The 23,343-nt window shown below is 57.7% G+C and overlaps 1 protein-coding gene across 5 annotated transcripts in view; it reads right to left on the bottom strand.

Moving 5' to 3' along the window:
* ADAMTSL2 (ADAMTS like 2) overlaps positions 1 to 23,343 on the bottom strand; it is a 39,651-nt gene that overhangs the window by 6,213 nt on the left and 10,095 nt on the right. For 4 of the 5 annotated variants that reach the window (XR_010136618.1, XM_002820350.5, XM_054520850.2 and 1 more), the window contains 7 exons: positions 20,971 to 21,146; positions 13,825 to 14,173; positions 12,590 to 12,962; positions 7,225 to 7,322; positions 2,259 to 2,385; positions 830 to 1,043; positions 559 to 714 (listed from right to left, as the gene is read on the bottom strand). Coding sequence is in view for 4 of the 5 variants with exons in the window: in XM_002820350.5 (XP_002820396.4) it covers positions 559 to 714; positions 830 to 1,043; positions 2,259 to 2,385; positions 7,225 to 7,322; positions 12,590 to 12,962; positions 13,825 to 14,173; positions 20,971 to 21,146 (1,493 nt within the window). In the remaining variant the exon portion in view is untranslated. The remainder of the gene's footprint in view (positions 1 to 558; positions 715 to 829; positions 1,044 to 2,258; positions 2,386 to 7,224; positions 7,323 to 12,589; positions 12,963 to 13,824; positions 14,174 to 20,970; positions 21,147 to 23,343) is intronic. The other variant, XM_054520851.2, reaches the window with a different exon arrangement.

Here is a 23,343-nt window from a genome sequence, read left to right as displayed (position 1 = left end):
GGAGTGGCTCCCAGGCAGTGTCGAAGCAGTTGCCATGGTAACCACTTTTTAAATAACACTGGTTATTTACAATTCTATTCTAATTACAGAAATAATGCATGCTTGATGAAAAGCACACTTAAAAAGATCATCTGTGCACCCACCACCCAGAGGCGACCCCAGCTAGCATCTGAGCATCTCTCTCGATGAGAGAGACAGAGACAGGGAAAGAGACAAAGACACAGAGAGACAGAGATGGGGAGACAGACAGAGAGACTCGGAGACAAACAGAGATGGGGAGACAGAGACAGACCAACAGAGGAACAGAGACACAGACACAGACAGGGAGACAAAGGCAGAGAGAGATACAGAGAGATAAACAGGTGATAGAGGGAAGGCGATGCTGGCCACGTGTTTGGAGAGAAGTTTTGATTCCTATAATAACATGGGAGAAGGCTGGTTGGACATTCGTCACCTCACACCCTTGCCTCGGAAAAAATGGAACCAAGGCACATCAAAGCAAAGCTCTGGGTCCCCTCACCAGCCGCGCATCCAGCCACCCCTCAGCACAGGCCTCACCGGTCCCCAGTCGGAGACAGTCCACTGCCGGTCACAGGGCGGGCCCGTGCAGTTCTTCTCCCCTACTGGCCTGGTGTTGGGGTCACACAGCTTCTCATCCTCCGAGCAGCGGATGTCCCTGGTCACCACACTGCGCTCCCCACACTTGGCAGTGCACTGTGGCGATAGGGGGAGCGGGCGGGGGGGCGTGACGCAGGTGTAGCCACCTCCATCTCCCAAGCCCAGCTCCCCAGGTCTTCCCAACCCCCGGCTTGCTCCCGCAGGCACTCACCTCGGACCACTCCGACATCTCCCACTGGGGCCCACAGGCGGGGTTCCGGCAGGTCTTGCGTTCCTCGGGCCGCACGGCCTCAGCTGCCTCGCACAGGTCACTGTACACCGAGCTGTCGAAGCCGGGCGAGAGCATCTTCCAGCAGCGCACAACGCGGAACTGGTAGCCCTCTCCGCAGGTGCGCGAACACTCGCTCCAGCTGCTCGTCTCCCACCTGCCCCGGGAGCGGATGGCCTTCAACGATCCCCCCGGGGCAGCCAGGACCCCATGCAACCCACACCCCCAGAGACAACGCGGCTCCTCCCTTCCTCCCCTATGTGGTCCAAAGCCGCACGCAACAAGCTAAGCCGGACAGGGGGTTGTCGAGGCTCAAGGGGGCAGGCTGGGCCATGACAGCCCCGGAGGTCTTCAGGGAGCACCCTAGCAAGGTGGTTGGCGGGGGCCCTGAGTGTGGGCTCGGACTTCCTGCCCCTTCGTGCCCTGCTGTGTCACACAGGTGGCTGTGCCCCCACAGGATTCTGGCAAGGGTGGAAATGAGCAGAAGGCACATTTCTGGATCTGTGTCCAGAAAGCGGGCATGGCCAGCATGCTGAGGAAAGACCTCTCCTTCCTCTCAGCTTGAGCTGGGAGGGGTTATGAATGAGACCCAGAAGTCTTCCAGGCAGGCAGACTTGGAATAAGAGGTCCAAAGCTGATGGGCTCTGAGGGGAAGGACAGGGCCTGCTGGACCCCACCCCCGGGCCAGCCTTAGCAGCATTCTGGGGACCCTGGGCATTCTGCCCTTCCCAGAAAGGAGCAAACGTGCAGGAAGTGGGAGGCCCCAGATGGAGGAGCCCAGAAAAGAAGAGGCAGTGTGGCCATGTGCGGGGAGCAGGAGAGCTCAGCCTCCGAGGAGCGTGTGATCCTCATCAGGGGAGGCCGGCACCCTCAGGCTCATCTGGGGACCCCACTTGTCACTAGGGGTAGGATGCACTCAGCTCAGTCTGACTGCATCCACAAGGCAGGAGACGAGGCCCAAGGGTCAAGAAAATAGGCCTCCACCCACATCCAAGGGACAGCCAGTAGGCGTGGAATCTTGGGAATAATCCCTTGAGTTTATAAAAATCCTAGATGTGCCAAGTGGGCCTGGTGGGGCAAAGATATCGCTGTAATATAGAGTAATGTTGAGAATGGTTTCTAAATCTGCGGTGGCAAGCATTAATTGAGCACCTACTGTGTATGAGGCACAGTGACAAATTAAATTGCAACTCCTGGGAAGACCCAGAAGGTCTCTGAGGGGTGAGGTCTGTATGGCCCTCCTCGAAGAGCCCCCACGGCCCTGCACACGAAGCACCTCTACGAGGCAGGGGGGTAAGTCTGACTGGTCCTCTGGGCAGAGCCCCGCACGGCCCCTGCCTACCCCCTGCCCAGGGCCCCTGGTGGCAGGTACCTGGGCTGGCACTCCCTCCCGGCGCAGAACTCGTGGACAGGCTCGGGACGCGTCAGGGCATCACAGTAGCTGTCATCCACCTCGACGCCATCGTAGCGGACACACATGGCATACGTAGACATGACCCCTGGGTTGGGGACAGGGGAGGGTCTGTGAGCTATGCTGGCACCTTGGAGCCCAGCAGACAGGCCTCAGGACTTGGGGCAAGTCACCTGACCTCTCAGCTCAGCTTTCTGGCTTGGGGATCAGTCACAGCTTGTGGAACTGTGGCGTGAGGGCAGCACTGTGGGTCTGAGCCATGTGGGTCTGAACTCTTCTCTTTGCACCCCCATCCTGCCCCACCCAACCCAGCTGGGCTCCCAGTTCCCATGTCACGGAGTCCGGGCTTTGAGTCCGCTCCAGCTGGCCCCCGTGGAGGTGCAGAGGCAAACACAGTCAGCTGTCCCCCATCGCCAGGCGTTCAGCAACCACCCATCGCTGGGTGGACGGGCAGGCGGGAGTGAAATCTGACCGCTCCAGCCCCGTCAGCCTCCTCAGAGGTCACGGTGGGGGTTCGGGCACGCCCTGCCCTCCGTGGCATGCCCCAGTCCTTAGCAAGCATCCTCTTGAACTTTCTTTTTTTGAGATGGAGCCTCACTCCGTGGCCCAGGCTGGAGTGCAATGGTGCAATCTCAGCTCACTGCAACCTCCCCCTCCTGGGTTCAAGCAATTCTCCTGCCTCAGCCTTCTGAGTAGCTGGGATTATAGGGGCTTGTCATCACACCCAGCTAATTTTTGTATTTTTGTAGAGACTGGGTTTCACCATGTTGGCCAGGCTGGTCTTGAACTCCTGACCTCAGGTGATCCACCTGACTCGGCCTCCCAAAGTGCTGGGATTACAGGTGTGAGCCACCATGCCAGGCCTGAACTTTCTTTAATCATCACTGTGTGCCTGTCTTTGTTGGTGCCCCGTACTCTGTAATCCCATTGGGGGACAGTGGGTGACAGGCAGCCCTCACCTAGCAGTGCCACTTCCTCAGCCACATCTCCACCTTCTGCTTCTTTCGTCCTCGCCCCTGAACCCTCGCCTGGTACCGAACTGCCACACAGGCCCAGCTCCCTGCCCAGGAGCAGGATGATTCTGGGAGAGCCGGCAGCAGTGGGAACGGCCTTGGGGTGGGGTTAAGGTTTGCTGCATCTGCTGTGGCTGTGTGTGTGTGTGTGTGTGTGTGTGTGTGTGTGTGTGTGTGTGTGTGTGTGTGTGTGTGTGTGTGTGTGTGTGTGTGTGTGTGTGTGTGTGTGTGTGTGGCCACGGGAGACAGACCCAGCCTTCCGGGATGACGGGCATCATGGAACAGTCTTGGCTGCAGCTGCCAGTTCCCCCAGAAGGAAATCGGTTTCCCCACATCCAGAGAACCCAGCCACCCGGCGGCGCGTGTCTGCAGGCCAGCGGCTCCTGCCTCTCCAAGCCCCAGCCCTGGATGGAACGAAACAGCCTGGGAAGCAGCCGACAAGGAGATTTTTTCTTTTTTCCGTAAAGGACGAGCCAGGCTGCAATCACAGTTCCTCTCCCGCCAGAGCTGGGCCGTGCAGCCTTTAGCCTTCTCTGAGGGGGAGGCTGGCTTCCCGGCCAGGTCTGCTCGGAATGTTCCAGGCCTCAGAGACACCCGCTCTGGGGCCCAGGGAGGTGCGGGGCTGGGGACTTGCAGACCATCGCCAAGTGCCTGGTTATTCATTCGCTCCTCGTCACGGAGTGGAAACGCGGCAGGCCTTGGTCAAGAGAGACTGGAATCCAAGTCCCAGCTCAGTGCCTCCCTGGGGTGACGTGACCGTGACCAGACTCCAGGCCTCAGGGTGCTCCTTCCCGAAATGGGAACCTTCCAGAGAGCCTGTGAGAATCAAATGCCAGGACGTTTTTTCTGGGCACCCTCTTCATGACACCCATCTCAAAAACGGTGCTTTTCAAACCCCCTGAGCCACGGAGCCCCTCCTTGAAACAAAAGAAAGGGGAGGATGAAGCCTGGGGGCCGCAGGATCCGCTGTCCTCACCACGGTGCCCTGGAGCGCCGAAGGGCAGCAGAAACTTCCGACTATGACCCGAGCCGAGGCCAAACTCACGCCCCTCTGTTGCTGTGTCTTCAAAGAAAAATCTAAAAACAAGCTTCCCCACCGTGGCGAAAGCTCAGGGCAGGCTGATCCGCCCCACTGATGGAACTGCCCTGTGCCTGGGTTCTTGCGAGGCACAGGATGGAGGGTGGGCCAATGACCATCCATGGGACATCCGCACAGACACAACCTATGCAAAGGGTGGACCCTGACTCCGTTATTTCTGCCCAGTGCCATTCAGCACCTCCCACAGTGACAGGGAACTCTCCCTCCCTCCTGCCCTCCCTTTCTCTCTCTCTCTCTCTCTCCCTCTCTCTCTCTCTCCCCCCTCTCTCCCTCTCTCTCTCTCTCCCCCTCTCTCTCTCCCTCTCTCCCCCTCTCTCTCCCTCTCTCCTTTTCTCTCTCTCTCCCCCTTTCTCTCTCTCTCTCTCTCTCCCCCTCCCTCTCTCTCTCTCTCCCCCTCTCTCCCTCTCTCTCTCTCTCTCCCTCTCTCTCTCCCTCTCTCTCTCTCTCCCTCCCTCTCTCTCTCCCTCTCTCTCTCTCCCTCCCTCTCTCTCTCCCTCTCTCTCTCTCTCTCTCTCCCCCTCTCTCTCCCTCTCTCTCTCCCTCTCTCTCTCTCCCTCCCTCTCTCTCTCCCTCTCTCTCTCTCTCTCTCTCCCCCTCTCTCTCCCTCTCTCTCTCTCTCTCCCTCTCTCTCTCCCTCTCTCCTTTTCTCTCTCTCTCCCCCTTTCTCTCTCTCTCTCTCTCTCCCCCTCCCTCTCTCTCTCTCCCCCTCTCTCCCTCTCTCTCTCTCTCTCCCTCCCTCTCTCTCTCCCTCTCTCTCTCTCCCTCCCTCTCTCTCTCCCTCTCTCCTTTTCTCTCTCTCTCTCCCCCTTTCTCTCTCTCTCTCTCTGTCTCTCAGGGTGGCTCATTTCCATTTCTGAACAACCTCCTGTAAAGCAGAGTTTCCTTCGAAAGCCAAAACCTGTCTTTCTGATTTCCTGTTGTCCTTTTGCCCCACTGCACCTTGGGCCACGCTGCACAGACCCAGTCCAGCCCCCTCCCTGCCATTCTCTGGGTGTTGGGAGACGCTGCTGTGTCCTCCCTGGGGACATCTTCCACACAGGGCTGCCCATCAGGCCCCTCGCCAGCGAGGCTGCCTCACCCTGCAGACGTCTCGAGCGACGTCCCCTCCCCAGCCAGCGATGTGTCTGGGAGGAATCACAGATGTTTGCAGACACTTAGTGACAACGCCCACAGGCTTGACACTTACTGACAACGCCCACTCGCTTGGAGTCCCCTGGCCAGGAAGTGTGGAGAACTCAGGGCAGGTCCGCAAAGGACTTGGCAAAGCAGACCCCCATGCTGACACCCCACCACCATGCTCAGCTCCCCTCGGGGTCTGGCCGGAAGGCAGGTCACACGGCTCACTTCCAAGGCCAGCTGCTCCTGGGTATGGTGGAAGCCGCACCCTGCATCAGGTGGTGGCAGCCACCCTCAGAACGGCAGCATCCATTGACCTCTGACCATGAGAGGCTATTGCTTGTTTCACGTGGATCCCCACAACCCACCTTTGAGATAAGCATGCGTCCCAGTTCACCTGTGGAAAACAGTGGCTCGGAAGGATTTGGCAATTTGCCCAGGGCCCATGGTGTGGTCAACCAGGCGGTGCGAGCCTGGACAAGCCAGGTGCTCACCACGCCGCCCACAACGGTGCAAGCCTGGCCAAGCCGGGTGCTCACCACACCGCCCACAGCGGTGCGAGCCTGGCCAAGCCGGGTGCCCACCACACCGCCCACAGCACTTGCTTTTTCCCTCCAGGATGCCAGGCGCAGGGGCAAACACAGCATGCCCTGTGGCCTGCTTGGGGGCTCTTATAACAGGTGGTAGAACCCTTTCTTTAGCCCCAGAGAGGCAAGGCCAGTGTGAGCAGAGCCTGCAGGGCCGCCCCAGCCCCTCCCTCTATCAGGCCCATCTCCTGAGATGCCAGCAGGGCTGCAGAGGGTGCGGCCAAGCTCAGACTGCCCAGCTGCGTGGAATCCTAACTGGCCAGAGACTGCAAGGGCATCAAATGCCCTGGCAAATGGGGGGCACTGGGGCGGGACCAGGAGCATCAAACCTTTTGAGGGCCAGCTGGGTATCCTCTACATCCAAACATGAAGCCCCAAGAATAGATAAAATGTGACCTCAGAGCCGGCACTGGGGTCTTCCTACCATATTTTCTCCCGTTAACGGCCCTGTATCCTGGTACTGGGTTTGACATCCGACCTTGCGGAATACCCCAGGGGAGGGTACCAGAGTGGGCAGCAGAGGCAGCTCCAGCTCCCAGCAGCTGTGGCCAGCGTCTCAGGGCGATGGTGGCCGTGCAACCAGACAGCTGTGGGTTCAAATCCCAGCTCAACTCTTACTAACCACACACATCTGTCTGCCCAGGCACTGCCGAGGAGGATCTTTTTTCCCCTCCTAACTCCTCCCCTGCTGATGAGGTCCTAGAATTTGCCTACTTACCTTCGTAGGAAGGGCCTGTGACTCCTTTCCTATGTTTGCTGGAAGCAAAAGTAAAATCTCTGCTACCTAAGATTTCTTACTTTTAACCCAAAGGATGTTTGCCCTAACAAAACATGGTATCACTGGCAACAGACAAGGGATCATTGGTGGTAGCCCGGGTGACCCTCCAGGGGCCTGGACCTGACCATGTTCTAGCACACTGTGAGAACAAGGGAGGCCTCAGCAGACACCCAAACTCCTATCACGCCACACTGCCAAGTCAGGAGGCCACCGCCCTGAGGGCAGTTTGGGGCTGCAAGCTAGTGGGTGGGCCCCACAGCCCCGGCCCACATCCGTGGAAATGGGTTCAGGGCAGTTGCTGCCCCTTGGCACCTGTGGCACCCGTGACCAGTACCTGTGGTGCAGGTGGCACTGCAGGGCTCGTGGGACGAGAGCTTCCACCGGTACATGTCCGCGGGACTCACGCCTTGCTTGCGCGCCTTGGGCCTGGTCCTGAAAGCGAAACCAAGCAGAGAAGGTGATGAGACGCTCCAGGCCCCACCAGCGGGCTCCAGCTTTTCAGGCAAGTGAATTTTCTTCGGAGGGTGTGTTCGCCTGAAGCACACACCTGTCCTGAGCCCCGGGCTGACTCTTCACCCGCTACGGTCAGAGTTCCCACTGTCTGAAGTGGAACGGATGAGGCGCCTGCGGAGGGGCACATTTTAGAATTGAACAGCCATCGGCATTGTTTTCCATCTCAATAACTGCATGGGAGCTGCCCAAGCTCCTTCTGGAGGGGAGGGGGGGCCTGAGAATTTGGGGACCCCAGCACTGTAGTTGCTCCCTGCACACATGCAGGCTTCTCGATATCACCTTCTCACATCAGCTAGTGGGTTCCTTCTTCCCACCGGGGAGGGGAATTCAGAAGGTGTCTTATGTGCTAAGAATGTTCCAGAATTCTCTCCCACCCACCCCCTCCTCCAGCTGGGACTCTGATGGAATGGGGGACACTAGGCATCCAGCCTCAATTATCAAAATTAAAAAGCTCAGCTGCTGGCAGGGGCGTGGCCACAGCCTATAGTGCAATTCAGGTTGGCCATGGCTGCACAGACCTGCTGGGGTGGGGGGAGGCACGCTGGGTCCCAGCCACCAGCTATGATTCTTGGCTGGAGCCTATGCAGCCAAAGCCAACTATTGTTAGGACTGTTTGCTTCTTTGAACCAGTAGGTGTGCCTGGGCCCAACCTCCACATCCAATGTGCAGGCTCATTCTGGACTCGGCGGGGGAGGAGGGAAGCAGAGGCGGCAGCAGCTCCACAGCCCGGGCATCTGCTCTGGGACGCCGCCATGGAGTCCCACCGCCCCGAGCCAGAGAAGGGGCGATGGCAAGCCGGCACGGTGGACAGCAGGTCCTTCGAGCCTTGACTTCCTTTTTAAACCGGACAGTGCAGCAGGTGGCATTGCCCAACTCCACTTTCCTCTGGGCCCAGAGGGGCTGGCTAGAGATGACCCCGAGCTGCCATACTTCACTGGGCTGAAATGTGGGCCAGGTCACAGGTCCTTCTTCAGGACCTTCGGTCACCTGGGGGTGGTCAGGCTTAGAGCATTACATTCAGAAAGGCTTTTGGATTGACTCCGTGATACAGACATGGGTTTGGATTGAATGGGGAGATTACAACGTGTTAGGCAAGCGGGTGAGGATTGCTCTTCTGTTTTACTTCGACTGGAATGGGAGGATCCCACAGCCAGGCAGTATTTGTGGGGATGAACGCTGCCTTGACCACACATCTGAGGCCCCAGGAATGATCTACCCACAGGAGATTCAGCAGTGAGTTCACCGGTGTGGCTCCCTAAACTCAGGGAGGGAGAAGTGAAGTGAAGGCAGAAGGGATGGGGACCAAGGCCCAGGAAGGGCTGCGGGCTGGGGTCTGGTCCCACTGTTTCTTCAAAGCCTCCCTCACCTGGGAGCTTCAAGCCAGGAGAGTCTGTTGCAGCCCATCCTGGGGCTCGAGGGGAAGGGGAGAGTGCCTTCTCCTCCCTCTTTAGAACTTAGAGGAAGCTTTAAAAATGGGGGTGGGGGCCAGGCGCGGTGGCTCATGCCTGTAATCCCAGCACTTTGGGAAGCCGAGGCGGGCGGATCACGAGGTCAGGGGATCGAGACCATCCTGGCTGACACGGTGAAACCCCGTCTCTACTAAAAATACAAAAAAAAAAAAATCACCGGGTGTGGTGGCGGGCACCTGTAGTCCCAGCTACTCAGGAGGCTGAGGCAAGAGAATGGCATAAACCCAGGAGGTGGAACTTGCAGTGAGCCGAGAGCACACCACTGCACTCCTGAGCGACAGAGTGAGACTCCGTCTCAAAAAAAAAAAAAAAAAAAATGGGGGTAGGTGGGGGGTTTCCGAAGACCCTGTCATCTCAGAACAAAAGTTCCCTGGAAACCTGGAAAGCTGCCTCAATGGGGGCCACTCAGAGCACCCAGATCAGGATGAGTAGGTCCTTTCAGGGAACGGAGAACCCGGAAGACCAGTCCTTAATGTTCAATTCAGAAAACACTAAACTGTGCTGACCAGGTCCCCACCTACTTTCAACAGCTTTAAATTCTCCCCAAGAACAAAAAGAGATGAAAGGATCCAACCCATGCCCCTCCACCCCACCCATGGAGACGCTCCGCCATCTTTATCTGATTACACGCTCTGAGCCAGCAGGCAGCATGACTCATGCCTGACTCAAGAGAGAGCGGCCCGGTTCAAAATAACCCTTTGGATTTTAAGCACCAAAGGTATTTCTGGAGGGGCTGCCCACACACTCTTCGCAGCAGCACGTGTGGGGCATAGCAGATGCAACTCTTGAACATAACCCTGCATATATTTGCACAACAATGCAACGCCTAGCAGGTTCCGTTCTTGGAAGTAGCACGGGGAAGCGGAACACCAAGGAAATCGCTGAAGCACCAACCCGTCGCTCTCCTCCATCTGGAAGGAAGTCACTGCCCCTCTCAGCTGTGAAAGTCAGAGCTGCTAGACTGGGGCTGGTGACGGCTGTGCAGTCACCACCAGACCACCTGTCACTCCTCAGGGTCCTTCGCCCAGATGCCGCGACCAGACACAGGCTCGCGGGCTCCCCAGGCAGGAGAAGCTCTGAAGCCACTGTGTTTGTTTATAAACGAGCCAGAAAGTGCTCTGTTCTTCTCTCCCCCCAAGGCTGCAGAGAGGGACTCCACGTCTCTGTGTCTCAGACGCTTGTTCCCAAAGTCGGAGTCTGGTGACAGGGGCCCCTCCCTTGATTGTTTGAAGCTTTTCTGGAAAGATGAAAATAGCCTTTCCTTTCTGGGCTGCCCCTTTGATTTTGCCTTCTCTGAGCAGACACGACTTCCTGTGTTTGGACAACTCGGCCGAGACGTGGCTATTTTGGCCTGGTGGTTTCCCCCGCCACCTCCCTCTGCCCTTTATCTCTCCACACCATCTTTGGTCCCTGTGCGGCAGCATCCTTTGATGGCAGGCCGGCCGGGAGAGCAGCGGCATCTCAGCTCAGTCAGGGCCTTTCTGAGTGCTGACAGCCTACTTGATCGATCCTTGAGGCCCCTGACAGGCCCTGGAAATTCAATATATCCTGGGGTGGGGGGCTAGGAGGGGAGGGTAAGAGTCAACCAAGATGGGGCAGGAGAGACTCTTTACAAAGTGGCTTGAGGATCCGAAAGCTTGTGCCATGACCCTGGCCTAAGGATCACTGAATATTTGACCTGGTGGGCCCGAAGGGCAGCCCCTGACAAGCCCACCAATGAGAGATGGGGAAACTGAGGCCCAGAGGAAGACAGAGATGCTCAACTCACACAGTGTCCATGCCTTAAGCCAAATTCCACAGCGAGGCCTTGGTGCCACTCTGATAAACCTATTCTATTCGGAGGGCTCCGACTGCCAGAGAGCTGGCCTCCCTGACCCAGGCAATGGGTCCTGAAAGGCGCCCCCCACCGCTGCCACTTGGAGGCTCAATTTTCTACTAATAGCTTCTACTTACAGGAGGCCTTACCATGTGCCTCACACACGGAATACCAGGTAACGCCCTGGACTGCCCTGGGAGGTGAGGAGGGTCCACGCTGAAGACACAGACAGACTGGTAGCCTTGAGTAGCGCCGTTCCCGCAAGCCGGCACTGTCTGGGTCCGTCCCTCCTGCCCTTTGCCCAGGACCCCCTCTCAGATTCAGACACTATACCCAAAGCAAGGCCCGGCCCTCCCCGCCCGAGTCCTGAGAACCAGCCAGAGGCCCCACCTACCCAAGCCTTTGAGCATGCCAGGGGAAAGGATGAGCAGACAGCCCTGTCCACCCCTGCGGGAAGAGGGGCAGCCGGAGGAGGCTCCGAGGCCCCACTCTGTCCACATCTGCAAAGTAGGGTTCCGCCCAGAGCCTGCCAGAAGTGCCCAGGACATCCTCCCTGCACCCCGCAGCCCCAGGCACCTCAGGGGCCTCAGAAAACCGTTTGAGAAAAGGGGCAGGCATCCCCTGAGGGCTCCTGGCTCACCAGGGAGGCTGGCTTTGTTGCTGGGCTGAATGGGTGGGAGGGTGGTCCCAAACCACATCACCTCGAGAGTGAACCCTGAATCTCCCATCAAATTCAGTCCCTGAGCCCCAAGGAAGACCCAATCAGCACTCCCTGCCCAGGCCGGGTTCAGTTCATGCTTGCATCTAAAGTCAAAGGGCTTGGGTTGGACCTCAGAAAATAAAACCAAACACCAGTGGGCCCGTGCCTGTCTCCAACCCCCACTCACCACCTGTTTAAAATAGCCCCCAGGCACATGTGAGTTGCTGGGAGAAACTGTGGGGACCTGCAAGGGAGGCCACCGTCTATCTGGGGGCGGGGGGGGGGCTTGTCACCACGGACTATGCTTTAGTAGGGACACGGCAGGTCTGGGGTCACCCCGCTCACAGCTGGCCCCTGACCCAGGCTCCCAACCTCAGGCTCCCCCAGGTCTAGCTGTGACTGCCCAGGCATCCCCGCCTGTGACTGTCCAGACAACCCTGGCTGTGACTGCCCAGGTGTCCCCAGACATGGCTGCCCATGTAGACCCAGCTGTGGCCTTGGCTCTGGAGGCTTGACCCCAGGTGGACTCTCTCATGGCCCTTGACAGCTGCAATGCCAGCCTTGTTCTTCATCCCTGATTTCAGGGTCTTGCCCCTCGTGGAGGAATCCACTAGATCCTCTCCAGCCCTTGCTGAGGCTTGGGGCTGAGCCACTCTGCACTTGGGGAGCTGCCTGGAGCTCCGCCTCCTCCTACAGGTGTTTGTGCCATGACTGTCCAGACTTAAAACTAAGGAGTCCCAGGTCCTCAGGCTCTGTGACCTCGAATACACCGCTAGCCCTCTCTGAGCTCACAATAGCAAATAGCAACCTCACCACTAAGGGCGATTGTGACGATGACATGTTTCCATGCATATAAAATGCTGAGCTCTGTCCCTGGCTCACAAGGCATGCTCAGAGCTATTAGCTTCCTGCCTCCTCCCTTCTCCCCATCAGCTGCACACACAGGGGCTCAGCCCTGGATCCTAATCCACGGACATAACTTTTGGGGAAAACTCACTCCAGCCCAGGCCTCTGACTTTGTGCTCAGATCCACGGGGCAGCAAGTGGAGAACCCCGGGAAGAAGGGGCCCTCTCTCCTCTACCTCTAGGACCCCAGCCCTTCTGGCCAGACCCCCCCACAGTGGGGCCTCACTTTCTACCTGGCCTCGGCCCCATCCTGCCCCCGAGGGCCCTGGACAGGGCTCAGGAAAGTGCCTCCTACCTGGCCTTGTGAGTCCTGTTCCCAGCCGAGGTGGGCAGGCTGGTGCTAACGTTGGGGAACGGGGCCTCAGAGGAGCTGTTGGCAACCCTGTCGCTGCTCAGCTCCAGGTAGGACCCGTTGAGCAGGTAAGGGCCAGCTCCCTCGTTCTCCTCATAATCCACGAAGAAGCTCTCGGCCAGGGAGCTCCTCGGGGCGCCCTGTGCAAAGATGCTGTTCACAGTCTCATTGAGGGTGAAGTCCTTCAAGTCAGAGCCCGTGCCCAGCAGCTGGTCAGAGATGGCGTTAGCGGAGAAGAATTCCTGGGAGGCGAAGTGGGTGTCGACCTCTTCGTCATCCTTGTCCCCAGCAAGAGGAGTCCCTGTGACATTGCGGTCTAGAGAGGAGACAGGTGGCTCAACCGTGAGCGCACCCCAGCCCTGGGGGCAAGGGCTGCCCTGGGGAGGGGACCTGGACGAGGGGGCCGGAAACACCAAGCTGAACCAAGAAGCTCCCAGAAGGAGGGCTTCTGCCCAACTAGAGGACATAATTAGGGCAAAAGGGAGGCAGGAGGCCCGCCTGGATCATCTCTTGCTGATGGGAATTCAATCGACTTCTGCAGTGGATTGAATAGCATCCCCCCAAAATTCATGGCCCCCTGGAACCTCAGAGTGTGATCTTATTTGGAAATAGGGTCATTGTATATATAATTAGTTAAGAATCTTGAGATGAAATTATCGTGGACTGAGAAATATGCTTATCAGAAGGGGACCCACAGAGACACCGTCACAGAGGAGGAGGCCTATGAGGACAAAGGCAGAGGCTGGAGTGACACGGTCACAACCGAGGGGCGCCTGGGGCCCCAGAAGCTTTTGCTCCCTGTGGTATCCAAGCTGAGGCGAGACCAGGTGCTCGCTGAGTGAGCGATGGGGTGAGCGAGAGATCAGACCACCCCGCATTTGACTCCCAGCTCCTCCACAGTGGAGTGCGTGACTTGGCCAAGCCACTTCCTCTTTCTAAGCCTCAGTCTCCCCATCCATCAAATGGAGATAACCACATCTACCTCAAAGAATGCATGGACAGAAGGACCTATCCCAAGTCCTTAACCCTGTGCCTGCCCAGAGGACATCTGCAGGTAGCTGGCAGCTCTTAGGAACCTCCTCTGCAGGTCTGCAAAGGGCCTGAGACCCCTTCCCCAAGGCCCCCTTCCCTGGGCTGCCTCCCGGGCCCCACCCTCATGCCTCCCTCCTCCTGGTTACCTCGGAAGCCCTTGCCCCTGGGGGGCCCCTCGCAGGCCCCGCCGCCGGCCTGCTCGCACACCTCGTTGGTCTCCTGGCCCTGGCTCGGGCCCAGCTCCATGTCCAGGCCCGGGTGGCCGAACAGCCGGTTGTCCAGGCCCAGCCGCTCTGAGGAGGCCTGGCCATAGAGGGAGCCGTTGTGGGGGACGAAGCCCATCAGCCCGGCCCCGTCCAGGCCCTGGCTCTCAGCGCTCTCGGAGGCGGGCTCGGAGAAGCCGTAGTAGACGGGCTGGGGGCGGCTCTCGTGCGGCGGCTGCAGCAGTGTGTACTCGAAGGTGATGGAGGGGCTTTTGCCGTTCTGATTCCACACCTAGGGAAAGAGAAGTGGGGCCCCAACCCCTCCTTACTCTGTCCAGCGCCTTCCCCACCAATCCCCTTCCCACAGAGCTGCAGGGTGCATTCCCTGCTGTGACTCGCAGTTGAGTCCCCTCAGGGAATGACACTGACTAGCCCAGCCCAACGCAGTGCTCCTGCCCCAGGGGCATCCAAGTCAAAGTCTGGGAACAGGGCGGGGGCTGGGGAAGTGTGGTGGGGGGAATGGCCCACCCTGGGTACAGGCAACAAGGAGTCACCGTCTTCCAGGCACACCCAGGTGGGCCCTCGTCTCCGCATGCTGTATGCGGAGAATTTAAGTAATGAAGCCAACAAAACCTGGCCTGCCTTTTCTTCTCACCATGTGCCAGAAATTCTAAGTAATCACGGTGTCCCTCTCCCACCACCCTCCAACCCAGAGCCCCACCGCCCAGGCCAGGGGGGAGGACCAAGACCCAGGCTCTGCCTCAATTCGAGACAACAATGAAGGCTCATCCCCACTCCAGGGCTCCCTGTGGGATGGGCTGAGGCCCCTGTCAAGACCTTGGGGCAGCCTGGCTTCTCCCTCCGCAGACCCCTGCTGCCCTTCTCTCCAGGAGTTGCTCTTTCCAGAGATTCCAACCAAACCAGCTGGTGTCAGGAGCAGGCAGGCCTAGGATTCTAAAATAGGATGTTGGAGAAGGTCATGGGCTGGCAGAGGCAACGAGGGCCCACCTAGTCATGCCTGGAGCACAGAGACCCCCAGAAGACAGTGAAGCCGTTGTGAAAAGGTTCACCGCTAGGGAACTGGGAGAGAATGCCAGTGAAAGGAAAGGCACTATTGGTGCCATAGCTCAAGTGTTTGAGAATTGGCTGGGGCAGGGGTAGGGGTTAAAAACTTGTAAAGGTTTGTGGAAGTAAAGGACCCCAAGAATGGAAGGATGGCATGGAAAGGTGAGGGTGAGGGTCTGCGCAGTAGCAGAGAAAGACACCCTTGTGTCCTGCAACTGGAAGGCGGGAGAAGCAGAGGCGCCTCCAAGGAGCAGAGAGCGTGCTCTTCCCAACTCTGCTGGGCCTGCTATGCCCAGGACAGAGTCCAACCAGAAGAGGGGGACCTTGAGACTCGGGGTGTGGGGATCTGAGTCAATACACTTGAAAAACTTCAAATCTCAAACGTCCCAAGCCTTCAGGGCCTGAAAAATGGGCCTGTCCCATTTCTCCCTGTTAAAGCCAGCACTACCCCTGCCTGAAGATGACACAGAGACCTCTGCCTTCACGGCCACGCGGGCCTCCCACAGGAGCTGGCCTGCCCTCCTCTCCCAGCCACCAGACCAATAGCTTAGATTAAGTCACATTCTCACCGAGTCAGGGCAGTCCTGGGAGAAGGGGCTATACACCAATGGAACGGCAGGACCAGCCCTCAGGAAGTGCTGGGCGCATCCTCTCATGACAAAGAATTTAGCACATTGGTAAGAACGTGGGGAGAAATGCTACCAGGCTACTAGGATGGCACTTAGAAGCATGGAGCAGGTAGGGGCTGACCTAAAGGATGCAGATGTAGCCAGCCCATCACATCCCGCATTTAACTCAATAGTTCAGCCCCCACAATAACCAGACAGACCCCGGGGATCTGCCATCCGAGTCTGGATGGGTGCTGCACCCTCCACCAAGCGGCGGCCTCCACTGCCAGGGTGTGATCACTGTGGTCTTTCCTAGAGCAGATCAGCATGGCCTCAGGTTGGTCCTAGGTGGCCACTGATCTGGAAAATACGTTCTTTTCTATCCCTGTCAAGAAGGTGGACCAGAAACTATTTCATTCCCCTGGGGTGGACAACCGTATATGTTTACAGTCTTGACCCAGGGCTACACTTATGCTCCCGCTCCCAATTACAATACACTATAAAGGCATCTGGACTACTCCAAGCACTTGACCTTTGTCCTCTGCACTGATGGCGCCATACTTATCAGATCAGAGGAGCAGGCACTGGTGCTAGAGGTCCTGGTAAAGCACCTGTCTTCCAGAGGAGCAGAGATTCAACCCTGTGAAGATTCAGCAGCCCCTTACATTAGTGGAAATGTCAGGGTTCAGTGGGCTAGGGCGTGCCAGACATCTCTTTGAAAGGAAAGAGAAATTGATGGCATCTCACACCCTCCACCATGAGGAGTAATTCTGGAGCCAGCATATTCCACATCCAAGAATATCTGTTCAATTTATCTGCTGGGTGACATTAAAAGCTGCTGCTGGCCAGGCGCGGTGGCTCACGCCTGTAATCCCAGCACTTTGGGAGGCCGAGGAGGGCAGATCATGAGGTCAGTAGTTCGAGACCAGCCTGGCCAACGTGGTGAAACCCCGTCTCTACTAAAAACACAAAAATTAACTGGGTGTGGTGGGGGGCGCCTGTAATCCCAGCTACTCCGGAGGCTGAGGCAGGAGAATCATTTGAACCTGGGAGGCGGAGGTTGCAGGGAGCTGAGACTGTGCCATTGCACTCCAACCTGGGCAACAGGGTAAGACTCCATCTCAAAAAAAAAAACAAAAACAAAACAAAACAAAAAAGCTGCTGCTTTGGGTGGGATCCTGAGTGGAAGGGGCCCTGCAGCAGGTCCAGGCTGTGAGGCAAGCAGCCCACCACATGGGCTGTATGACCTGGCAGATCCTATAGGAATAGAGATATCTGTGGTAGGGAAAGATGTCAGATGGAATTTCTGGAAAGCCTGTAGGGAAAGCATAACATAGAACCCTATGGTTCTGGAGCAAGGCCATCTGCAGCAAATAAATATACATCACTTGCAAAAAACTTCTGGCACGCCGCGAGGCCCTACTAGAGATGGAACACTTGGGCTACGGGACATCAGGCGACCCACGCAGCCAGAGCTGCCTCCAACACGAGTTCTATCAGCTCCGCCAGCAGCAATCCATCATAAGGTGGAAGTGTTACACCAGGACTAGGCACACTCAGGGCCAGAGGGTACGAGAAAGCTGTGTCAGCAAGGGACCCAAACTCCCCCATCCAAGACTCTTGCACCCACACATCCCCTTTCCAGCTCGCAGCTATGGCTGTTGGGGGGGGCGCCTTATGATGAAGGGAGAGCAGAGAAAAATGGCCAAACTTGATTCAGAGATGGGTCGGCTTGCCCTGAGGGTGCAAGCTGAAAGTGGGATCTACTTCACTAAAGCCCCATCCAGGACTGGCCTGGAAAAATAGCAGTGAAGGAGTATCTTCCCCATGGGCTTCAGGCAGTGCATGTGATGTGAGCATCGGTGTGATGGGAAGCAGGGCAGCCCGAGATGAGAGTATGAACTGAATCACGGGTGGTGGCAAGTGGCTTGGCTGGCTGGTCAGGGGCCTGGGTGGGAAAGATCAGAAGGTTGGGGACCAGGAGGTCTGGAGGAGGTAGCTGTGGTTGGATCTAGAGAGTGGGCATCAAGGATGGAGGTCTTCGTTTCATTTGTTAATTTGTACCAGGAAGCATCACCATGCGAGAGGCACTAAACACCCCAGTAGAAGACAAAATGGCCTTGCCACTGGACACAGGCTAGTCACTGGCATCGGTCACCCCACTGCAGCCACAACAGGTGAATGAATCAGCGTGGAGGAAGGGATGGAAGCTACGTGTGGCCCCGGCACACGGCTTCTCACTCACCACAGCTACCATAGCTCCTTCCACTCCTGAACGTCCAGCCTGTGGTCTCAACACTAAGCCTCTAAACAGCACCACCTCTAAAGGCCGCTCAGCTACTGGGTGACAAGCTGATCATATCAGACCCCTTCCATCCTGGAAGAGGAAGTGCCGAATCTGGTCCTACATAAAAGTTGTCCTTTCCTGCCCACAGAACCTCAGCCAGCCCCAACGCCCAAGGGCACACAGAGTATTTGATTGACCGGGACAGGGTACTGAGAACATGGCATTAGACAAAGGGACCCGCTTTATAGCAGAGGACGTGCCACAATGGGCACATGACTGTGAGATCCACTGAGCCTGCCGTATCCTGCAACACCCAGAAACGCCAGCCTGATGGAGCAATGGAGCGGGGAGCCACAGTGCCAGCTGAGAGGCAGCACACCTGTGAGGATGGGGCATCCCCCATGAGGCACCACCCACATAAATCAAAGGATTTTCTTTCACTGCCGTTTTTCCAGGCCAGCCCTGGATGGGGCTTTAGTGAAGTAGATCCTGCTTCCAGCTTGCACCCTCAGGGCAAGCCGACCCATCTCTAAATCAAGTTTGGCCATTTTTCTCTGCTCTTAAGGGCACCCCCACACAGCCATAGCTGTGAGCTAGAAAGCGGATGTGGGTGCAAGGGTCTTGGATGGGGGAGCTTGGGTCCCTTGCTGACACAGCTGTCTCGTACCCTCTGGCCCTGTGCCTAGTCCTGGTGCTGTGTGCCCAGTACATAGAAGACATGGGTCTGGGATGCAGGAGGGGCAGTAGCAGTAGCGATCATTCCCAGCCACCACTTGGGGACTGTGTGTTCCCCATCCCTGCAGCTCTGAGGTCTGTGGTCTGGAGACCTTGGTTTGCACAGGGGGAACGTTTCCATCCAAAGATGCAGCAACAGTTTCATTACGCTTTAGGCTGCAGCCACACGTGGTCTGTTTGGGCGTTTTGTGCCAAGAGACCAGCAGCATGGAAAGCCGTCCTGGCTGGGTGATCGACCTTGATCATCAAGAGCAGAGAGGCCGGGGAGGTGGCTCATGCCTATAATCCAAGCACTTTAAGAGGCTGAGGCAGGAGGGTACCTGAGGCCCAGAGTTCGAGACCAGCCTGGACAACATAGCAAGACCCTCTCTTTACTTAAAAAAAAAAAAAGAGTAAGAAAGGCGTTGTTTGACCCTGGGGCCATAGAATCTATGTGGCACCTGCTGATGCCCTGGGCATCTCTTGGTATCCCCCTGCCCCTTGTGATGATAACTGGACAAAGGCAGCAGCCTCAGGTTGAGACGGTCGTGGAGACCAGGGTCACCTCACCAGGTAGCCACCTGGCCCCGCTGAGGTGCTAACCCAGGCTAAGGGGAAATAGAGTGCGTCCAGAAGAAGGAAACTGTGAGTGTCAGTTGCAGCCCCTACACCAGCTGCAGTTCACCCCACTAAACTTCCTCCTGTAAGGCTCCCCGAGAAAGAAACCAACGTAATTCTAGAGGGGCTGTTCCCTGCCAAGGCAGACTCGTGCAAAGCGCATGGGTCCAAGCCGTGCCGGGGGTGGACCACGGACCCCATCCTTCGGTGAACTGCCTGGGGTGGGCACACAACAGTTCACAGCTGTGCCCCGCCCCAGGAATTTCCCTCAGCCAGAGGGAGCTGTCTCTCCCCAGGTCATGGCCCCCACAAGCGGCAACTACACCTGGTAGTACACGATGCCCGCCTGCCCCAACTTGAGATAATTCGACCCCGGGAGGCTGGCCGAAGCCCGCTGAAACTGCATCACAGCTCAGCTGCCCCCTCTGTCTAGTCCCGTGCCCTCCTGCCCACACCAGTGTTCTCGAGACCGCTCCTGACACTGCCCCCCAAGCCCTCTTGCACACTAACCCCCACCTCAGAGTCTATTTTCTGGGGACCCTGACCTACAAAACAGCCCCTGCAGCCAGGAGGCGAAGCCAGGTGGTCAGTCCACCTTCAGACACAGCTCCAGGCAGGGCCAGGTAAGCACAGACACAGAGATGCGTGGCCCCCCATTTGATTCCGGGGTCACCAGGAAAGCTCTTCAGCCAAAAAGCAGTGTGGGGAGACGGACAAGCACCCCCAGTTAGAGACCCCTCCAGCAGAGCAGCTAAACAAAGAACAGGCTCTGGCACCAGGCAGGCCTGGGTTCAAAGCCCAGTGGTGCCACTCACAATTCCATGACTGCAAGTCACTCGTTCTGTGCCCACATTTCATGGCCTGCAACGTGAGGCGATGAAACCCACTATAGTGAGATCTGGAAACCAAAACAGCTCAGGTGCGGGGGGTGGCTCCATCCCTGCTGTATTCCCTTGGCCTCCAGGAAAGCCAGCAGGCCTCGATGGGCACCACAACTGCCCATCTTGATGTCACCTGACTTCGGTGACATGACAAGTCCTTTACATATTTTTGGTACTGAGGCACCAAGCCACCAGAGGCTCCATTTCCAGATGCTAGCCATAGGAGAACTCGTGGCAAGCTGGGCATAACAGGCCCACGCTCTCTCCTGCTCACTGCTCGGGCCCTGAGCCCCACCCCAGAACCCCTGAGTGTCCTGGGGAGGCCATGTCAGGGGAGGGGCAGGGGCCATGGGAACTACCTTGGGCCCTGGCACTAAGGACCCAGCACCATAGTGCCCGGGGGCGGGGGGGGTGGAGCATGAAGCTAGGTAGGGGCATAAACCCCTCCACCGTGGGGTAGGGAGGGGTCCAGCCTCGACCTTAATGCCCCGAGCTCCCTGTGGACTTCCCAAAGGGCAGGAAATGGGCCAGCACGGAACTCCTGCTGGTCCACCAGGGAAGCTAGCCACAGTGAATGGATGGAGGAATGAATGATTTCAAGAAGTGGGTGAAAGAGTGGGTGGTTGAGTGAGAAGTGAACTAAATGAATTAATGAACTGATGAGTGAATGGGAGACTATGAATGAACCAAAATCCGAGTGAATGAATGAATGGGGGAGGAAGTTAGTGAAAGAACAAGTGAATGAGTAACAGTGATTGAACGTGAAGCCCCAACCCACACAGAGTGGTGAGGCTGCCGGGTGCATGCGCACAGTGGCCCTGAGGGTGTCACGGGCTGGAAGACCCCGCCTGTGGCCGGATTCTGGGGAAGTAGTGCCCGTGGCCCCTGGGGCCCCCAAGGCCTGCGGCACACGTACCATGACATTCAGGCCCTGGTTGGTGGGCCCCTGTGCCACGATATACTCGATTCCGGTCTCATACACATCCATGGGCCGCCGGTACTTGACCACCGTGCCTGCGATGTTGAAGTTCTTGGGGCTGTCCACCTTGTAGTTGCCGTTGAAGAAGTAGTAGCCAGCTTCGTCTGCAAGAGCTGGAAGGCCAAAGCCGCCGGTCACAAAAGGCCAAACTGGCTGGGGGAGGAGCCAGTGTCACCAGCTCAGGGAACCACCACCAGCCCTGCCCTCCAGAACCCTGGCTCAAATGCCCCCGAGACAGGAAACTCCCATCATGGGGAGTCTGGCCAGAGAATGCGGAGGAGACGCAAAAGCACATTCCTCTCAGCCTAAAATCAGCAATGAAGGACTGGTCTAGACATTGAACACGGCTGGCTGGGGACCCATTTGGTCCTGTTCTTGCCGCTGCCTGTGAAGAAGCTGAGGGGCTGCAAGGTTATGAGGTCGCACCACAACCAAGGGACCCGGTCAGGAGCAGGAGAGTCTGTGGCCTGTGGAAGGCACACACGAGGCAGCAGGGGTCCTGGGTGCCCCTCCCGTCATCTACACAGAGTGACGCTGCAGCTCTCGCCTGGCCGGCAAGGGGGTGCTGACCGCCAGGCCCTTCCTGGGGATCGCCCTGAGCTGGCCAGCTCCAACCTCTCCACGGGAGCAGAGACTTCCTGCTGCCCTTGCCGGCAGGGCCATGCTGACCCTTCACCCAGTGAACCCATGCACCCAGGCCTGGCCGAGGTGCTCAGTCAGGCCAGGGCGGCCTGGTGCAATCTCAGTCGCCCTCTTCCCGGGGCCGGGTGGGTGGGCACTCCCAGGGCCTGACTCCAGCCTGATGGAAGCTCAGGATGGAAACAAATGGCCCATGAAGCCCTGCAACCCCCACTCCCCACCACCCCTGCAGACTGGAACAACTGCCCAGAGCTGGTGGGGTTTCAGGGGGAACTGATCCTCCCTGGGGCCATGGAGACTGAGAAGAGGTAGGGGGCCTCCAGGGCTGGGGACACAGGGAGGAGGCCTACTCGGCGCTCGGGACACTCTGTCTTCCAAAGGGTGTCCTTAAAGCCAGTTCCAGGAACTGGCCAGCGGGAGAAGAGGAGTTCGGCTTCCAAATTCCTGATGCAATATGAACAGAGGAGCCGGGGCAATTAATTTATTATCAGACAGACGCAACAAGCAGGACATGTCTGCTTGAAAAACCCCCTTAACGTAGAAAAGTCAGAAGATAACGCAAATTAGAGTCCAAGTTCTGCGAGGGGGAGTGCGCCGGGGCCTGGTTGTCTCGGCCCCGTTTCCAGGTATATTCGCGGGGTTAAATCCGAGGCTCTCGTCCAAAACCTGTTTCCTGACAGTAATGACCTTCCTTCCTGCGGCTTTCCCAGTGCTCCGAGCCCACCCTTGGTATTTCTACACGTCTGTTTCAAGAGCGAGAGCTTTGCAGCCAGCTCAGAGAATGTGGAGTTCCCTGGCCTCTCCACTCTCCCAGCAAGCAAGTGACAAAGCACCTGGCCTGGCGAGAGGCCCGGCTCTCCGGCTCTCCGGCTCTCTGGCTCTCCGCTCGGGCCAGGGAGCAGCCCCCAGGGCGCTGCGTGGTGGAGCCAGCATCTGCAGCACAGACCTGCTGGGGCAGGGGCACTCAGACCCCAGGGCACATACAGAGGGCTGGCCCTTAGGCTCTGGAGAGGGAACAGGAGAACCCAAGGTGGGTCCCAGCCTGAAGACCTTCAGCAAAGCCTCCTCTTCCAGCACCCCCTTAGGAGATGGGCTTCACCCCACCAGTTCTGGCTCTCAGGAGGAGTGGGAGGCAGTGGGGGGAGTAAACCCAGGTAGTGTCAGGTTTGGGGCTGCACCTGTGTCCAAGAACAGCGTCCCCATACCCGAGCTTGCCCCATGAAGGACAGGGCCGAGCACAGAGCAGCTCACAGGTGCCAGCACCTGCCCACTGTGGCCCAAGGGGTGCAGTCATGGCACATTGCTTGGCCAATACTCCAGCTTCCCAGAGGGCTCTTCCAAAATTTGCCAGCAAGGCCCCTACACTCAAAATCTGCCACCAAGAGGGAGCCTCACCACCCTGTCCATCATGGAAATAACTCCAGAATCCTCAGGTTAGAGGACTCCCCTCCCACGGCCCAGACTCCCAGTGGAGACTGACTAATGGCAAGAACATCAGCATGAGGCCCCCAGACCTGAGTCGGAATCCTACCTCTGCACCGACTTCCTCTCAGTGCTACCTTGACCTTGTCACCTCCTGAGACTCACTCCTCGAACCCCACAGGGATCTCATCTGCAGCGGCCCCCAGCTTCTGCCTGTGCCAGGCTCTCGAGTGACAGGGAGCCCACCAC

Source organism: Pongo abelii, chromosome 13 (genome assembly GCF_028885655.2).
Source record: "Pongo abelii isolate AG06213 chromosome 13, NHGRI_mPonAbe1-v2.0_pri, whole genome shotgun sequence".
NCBI classification, from domain to species: domain Eukaryota; kingdom Metazoa; phylum Chordata; class Mammalia; order Primates; family Hominidae; genus Pongo; species Pongo abelii.
Note: the sequence above shows the minus strand (reverse complement) of the source record. Positions and strands in the feature narration are given on the sequence as shown.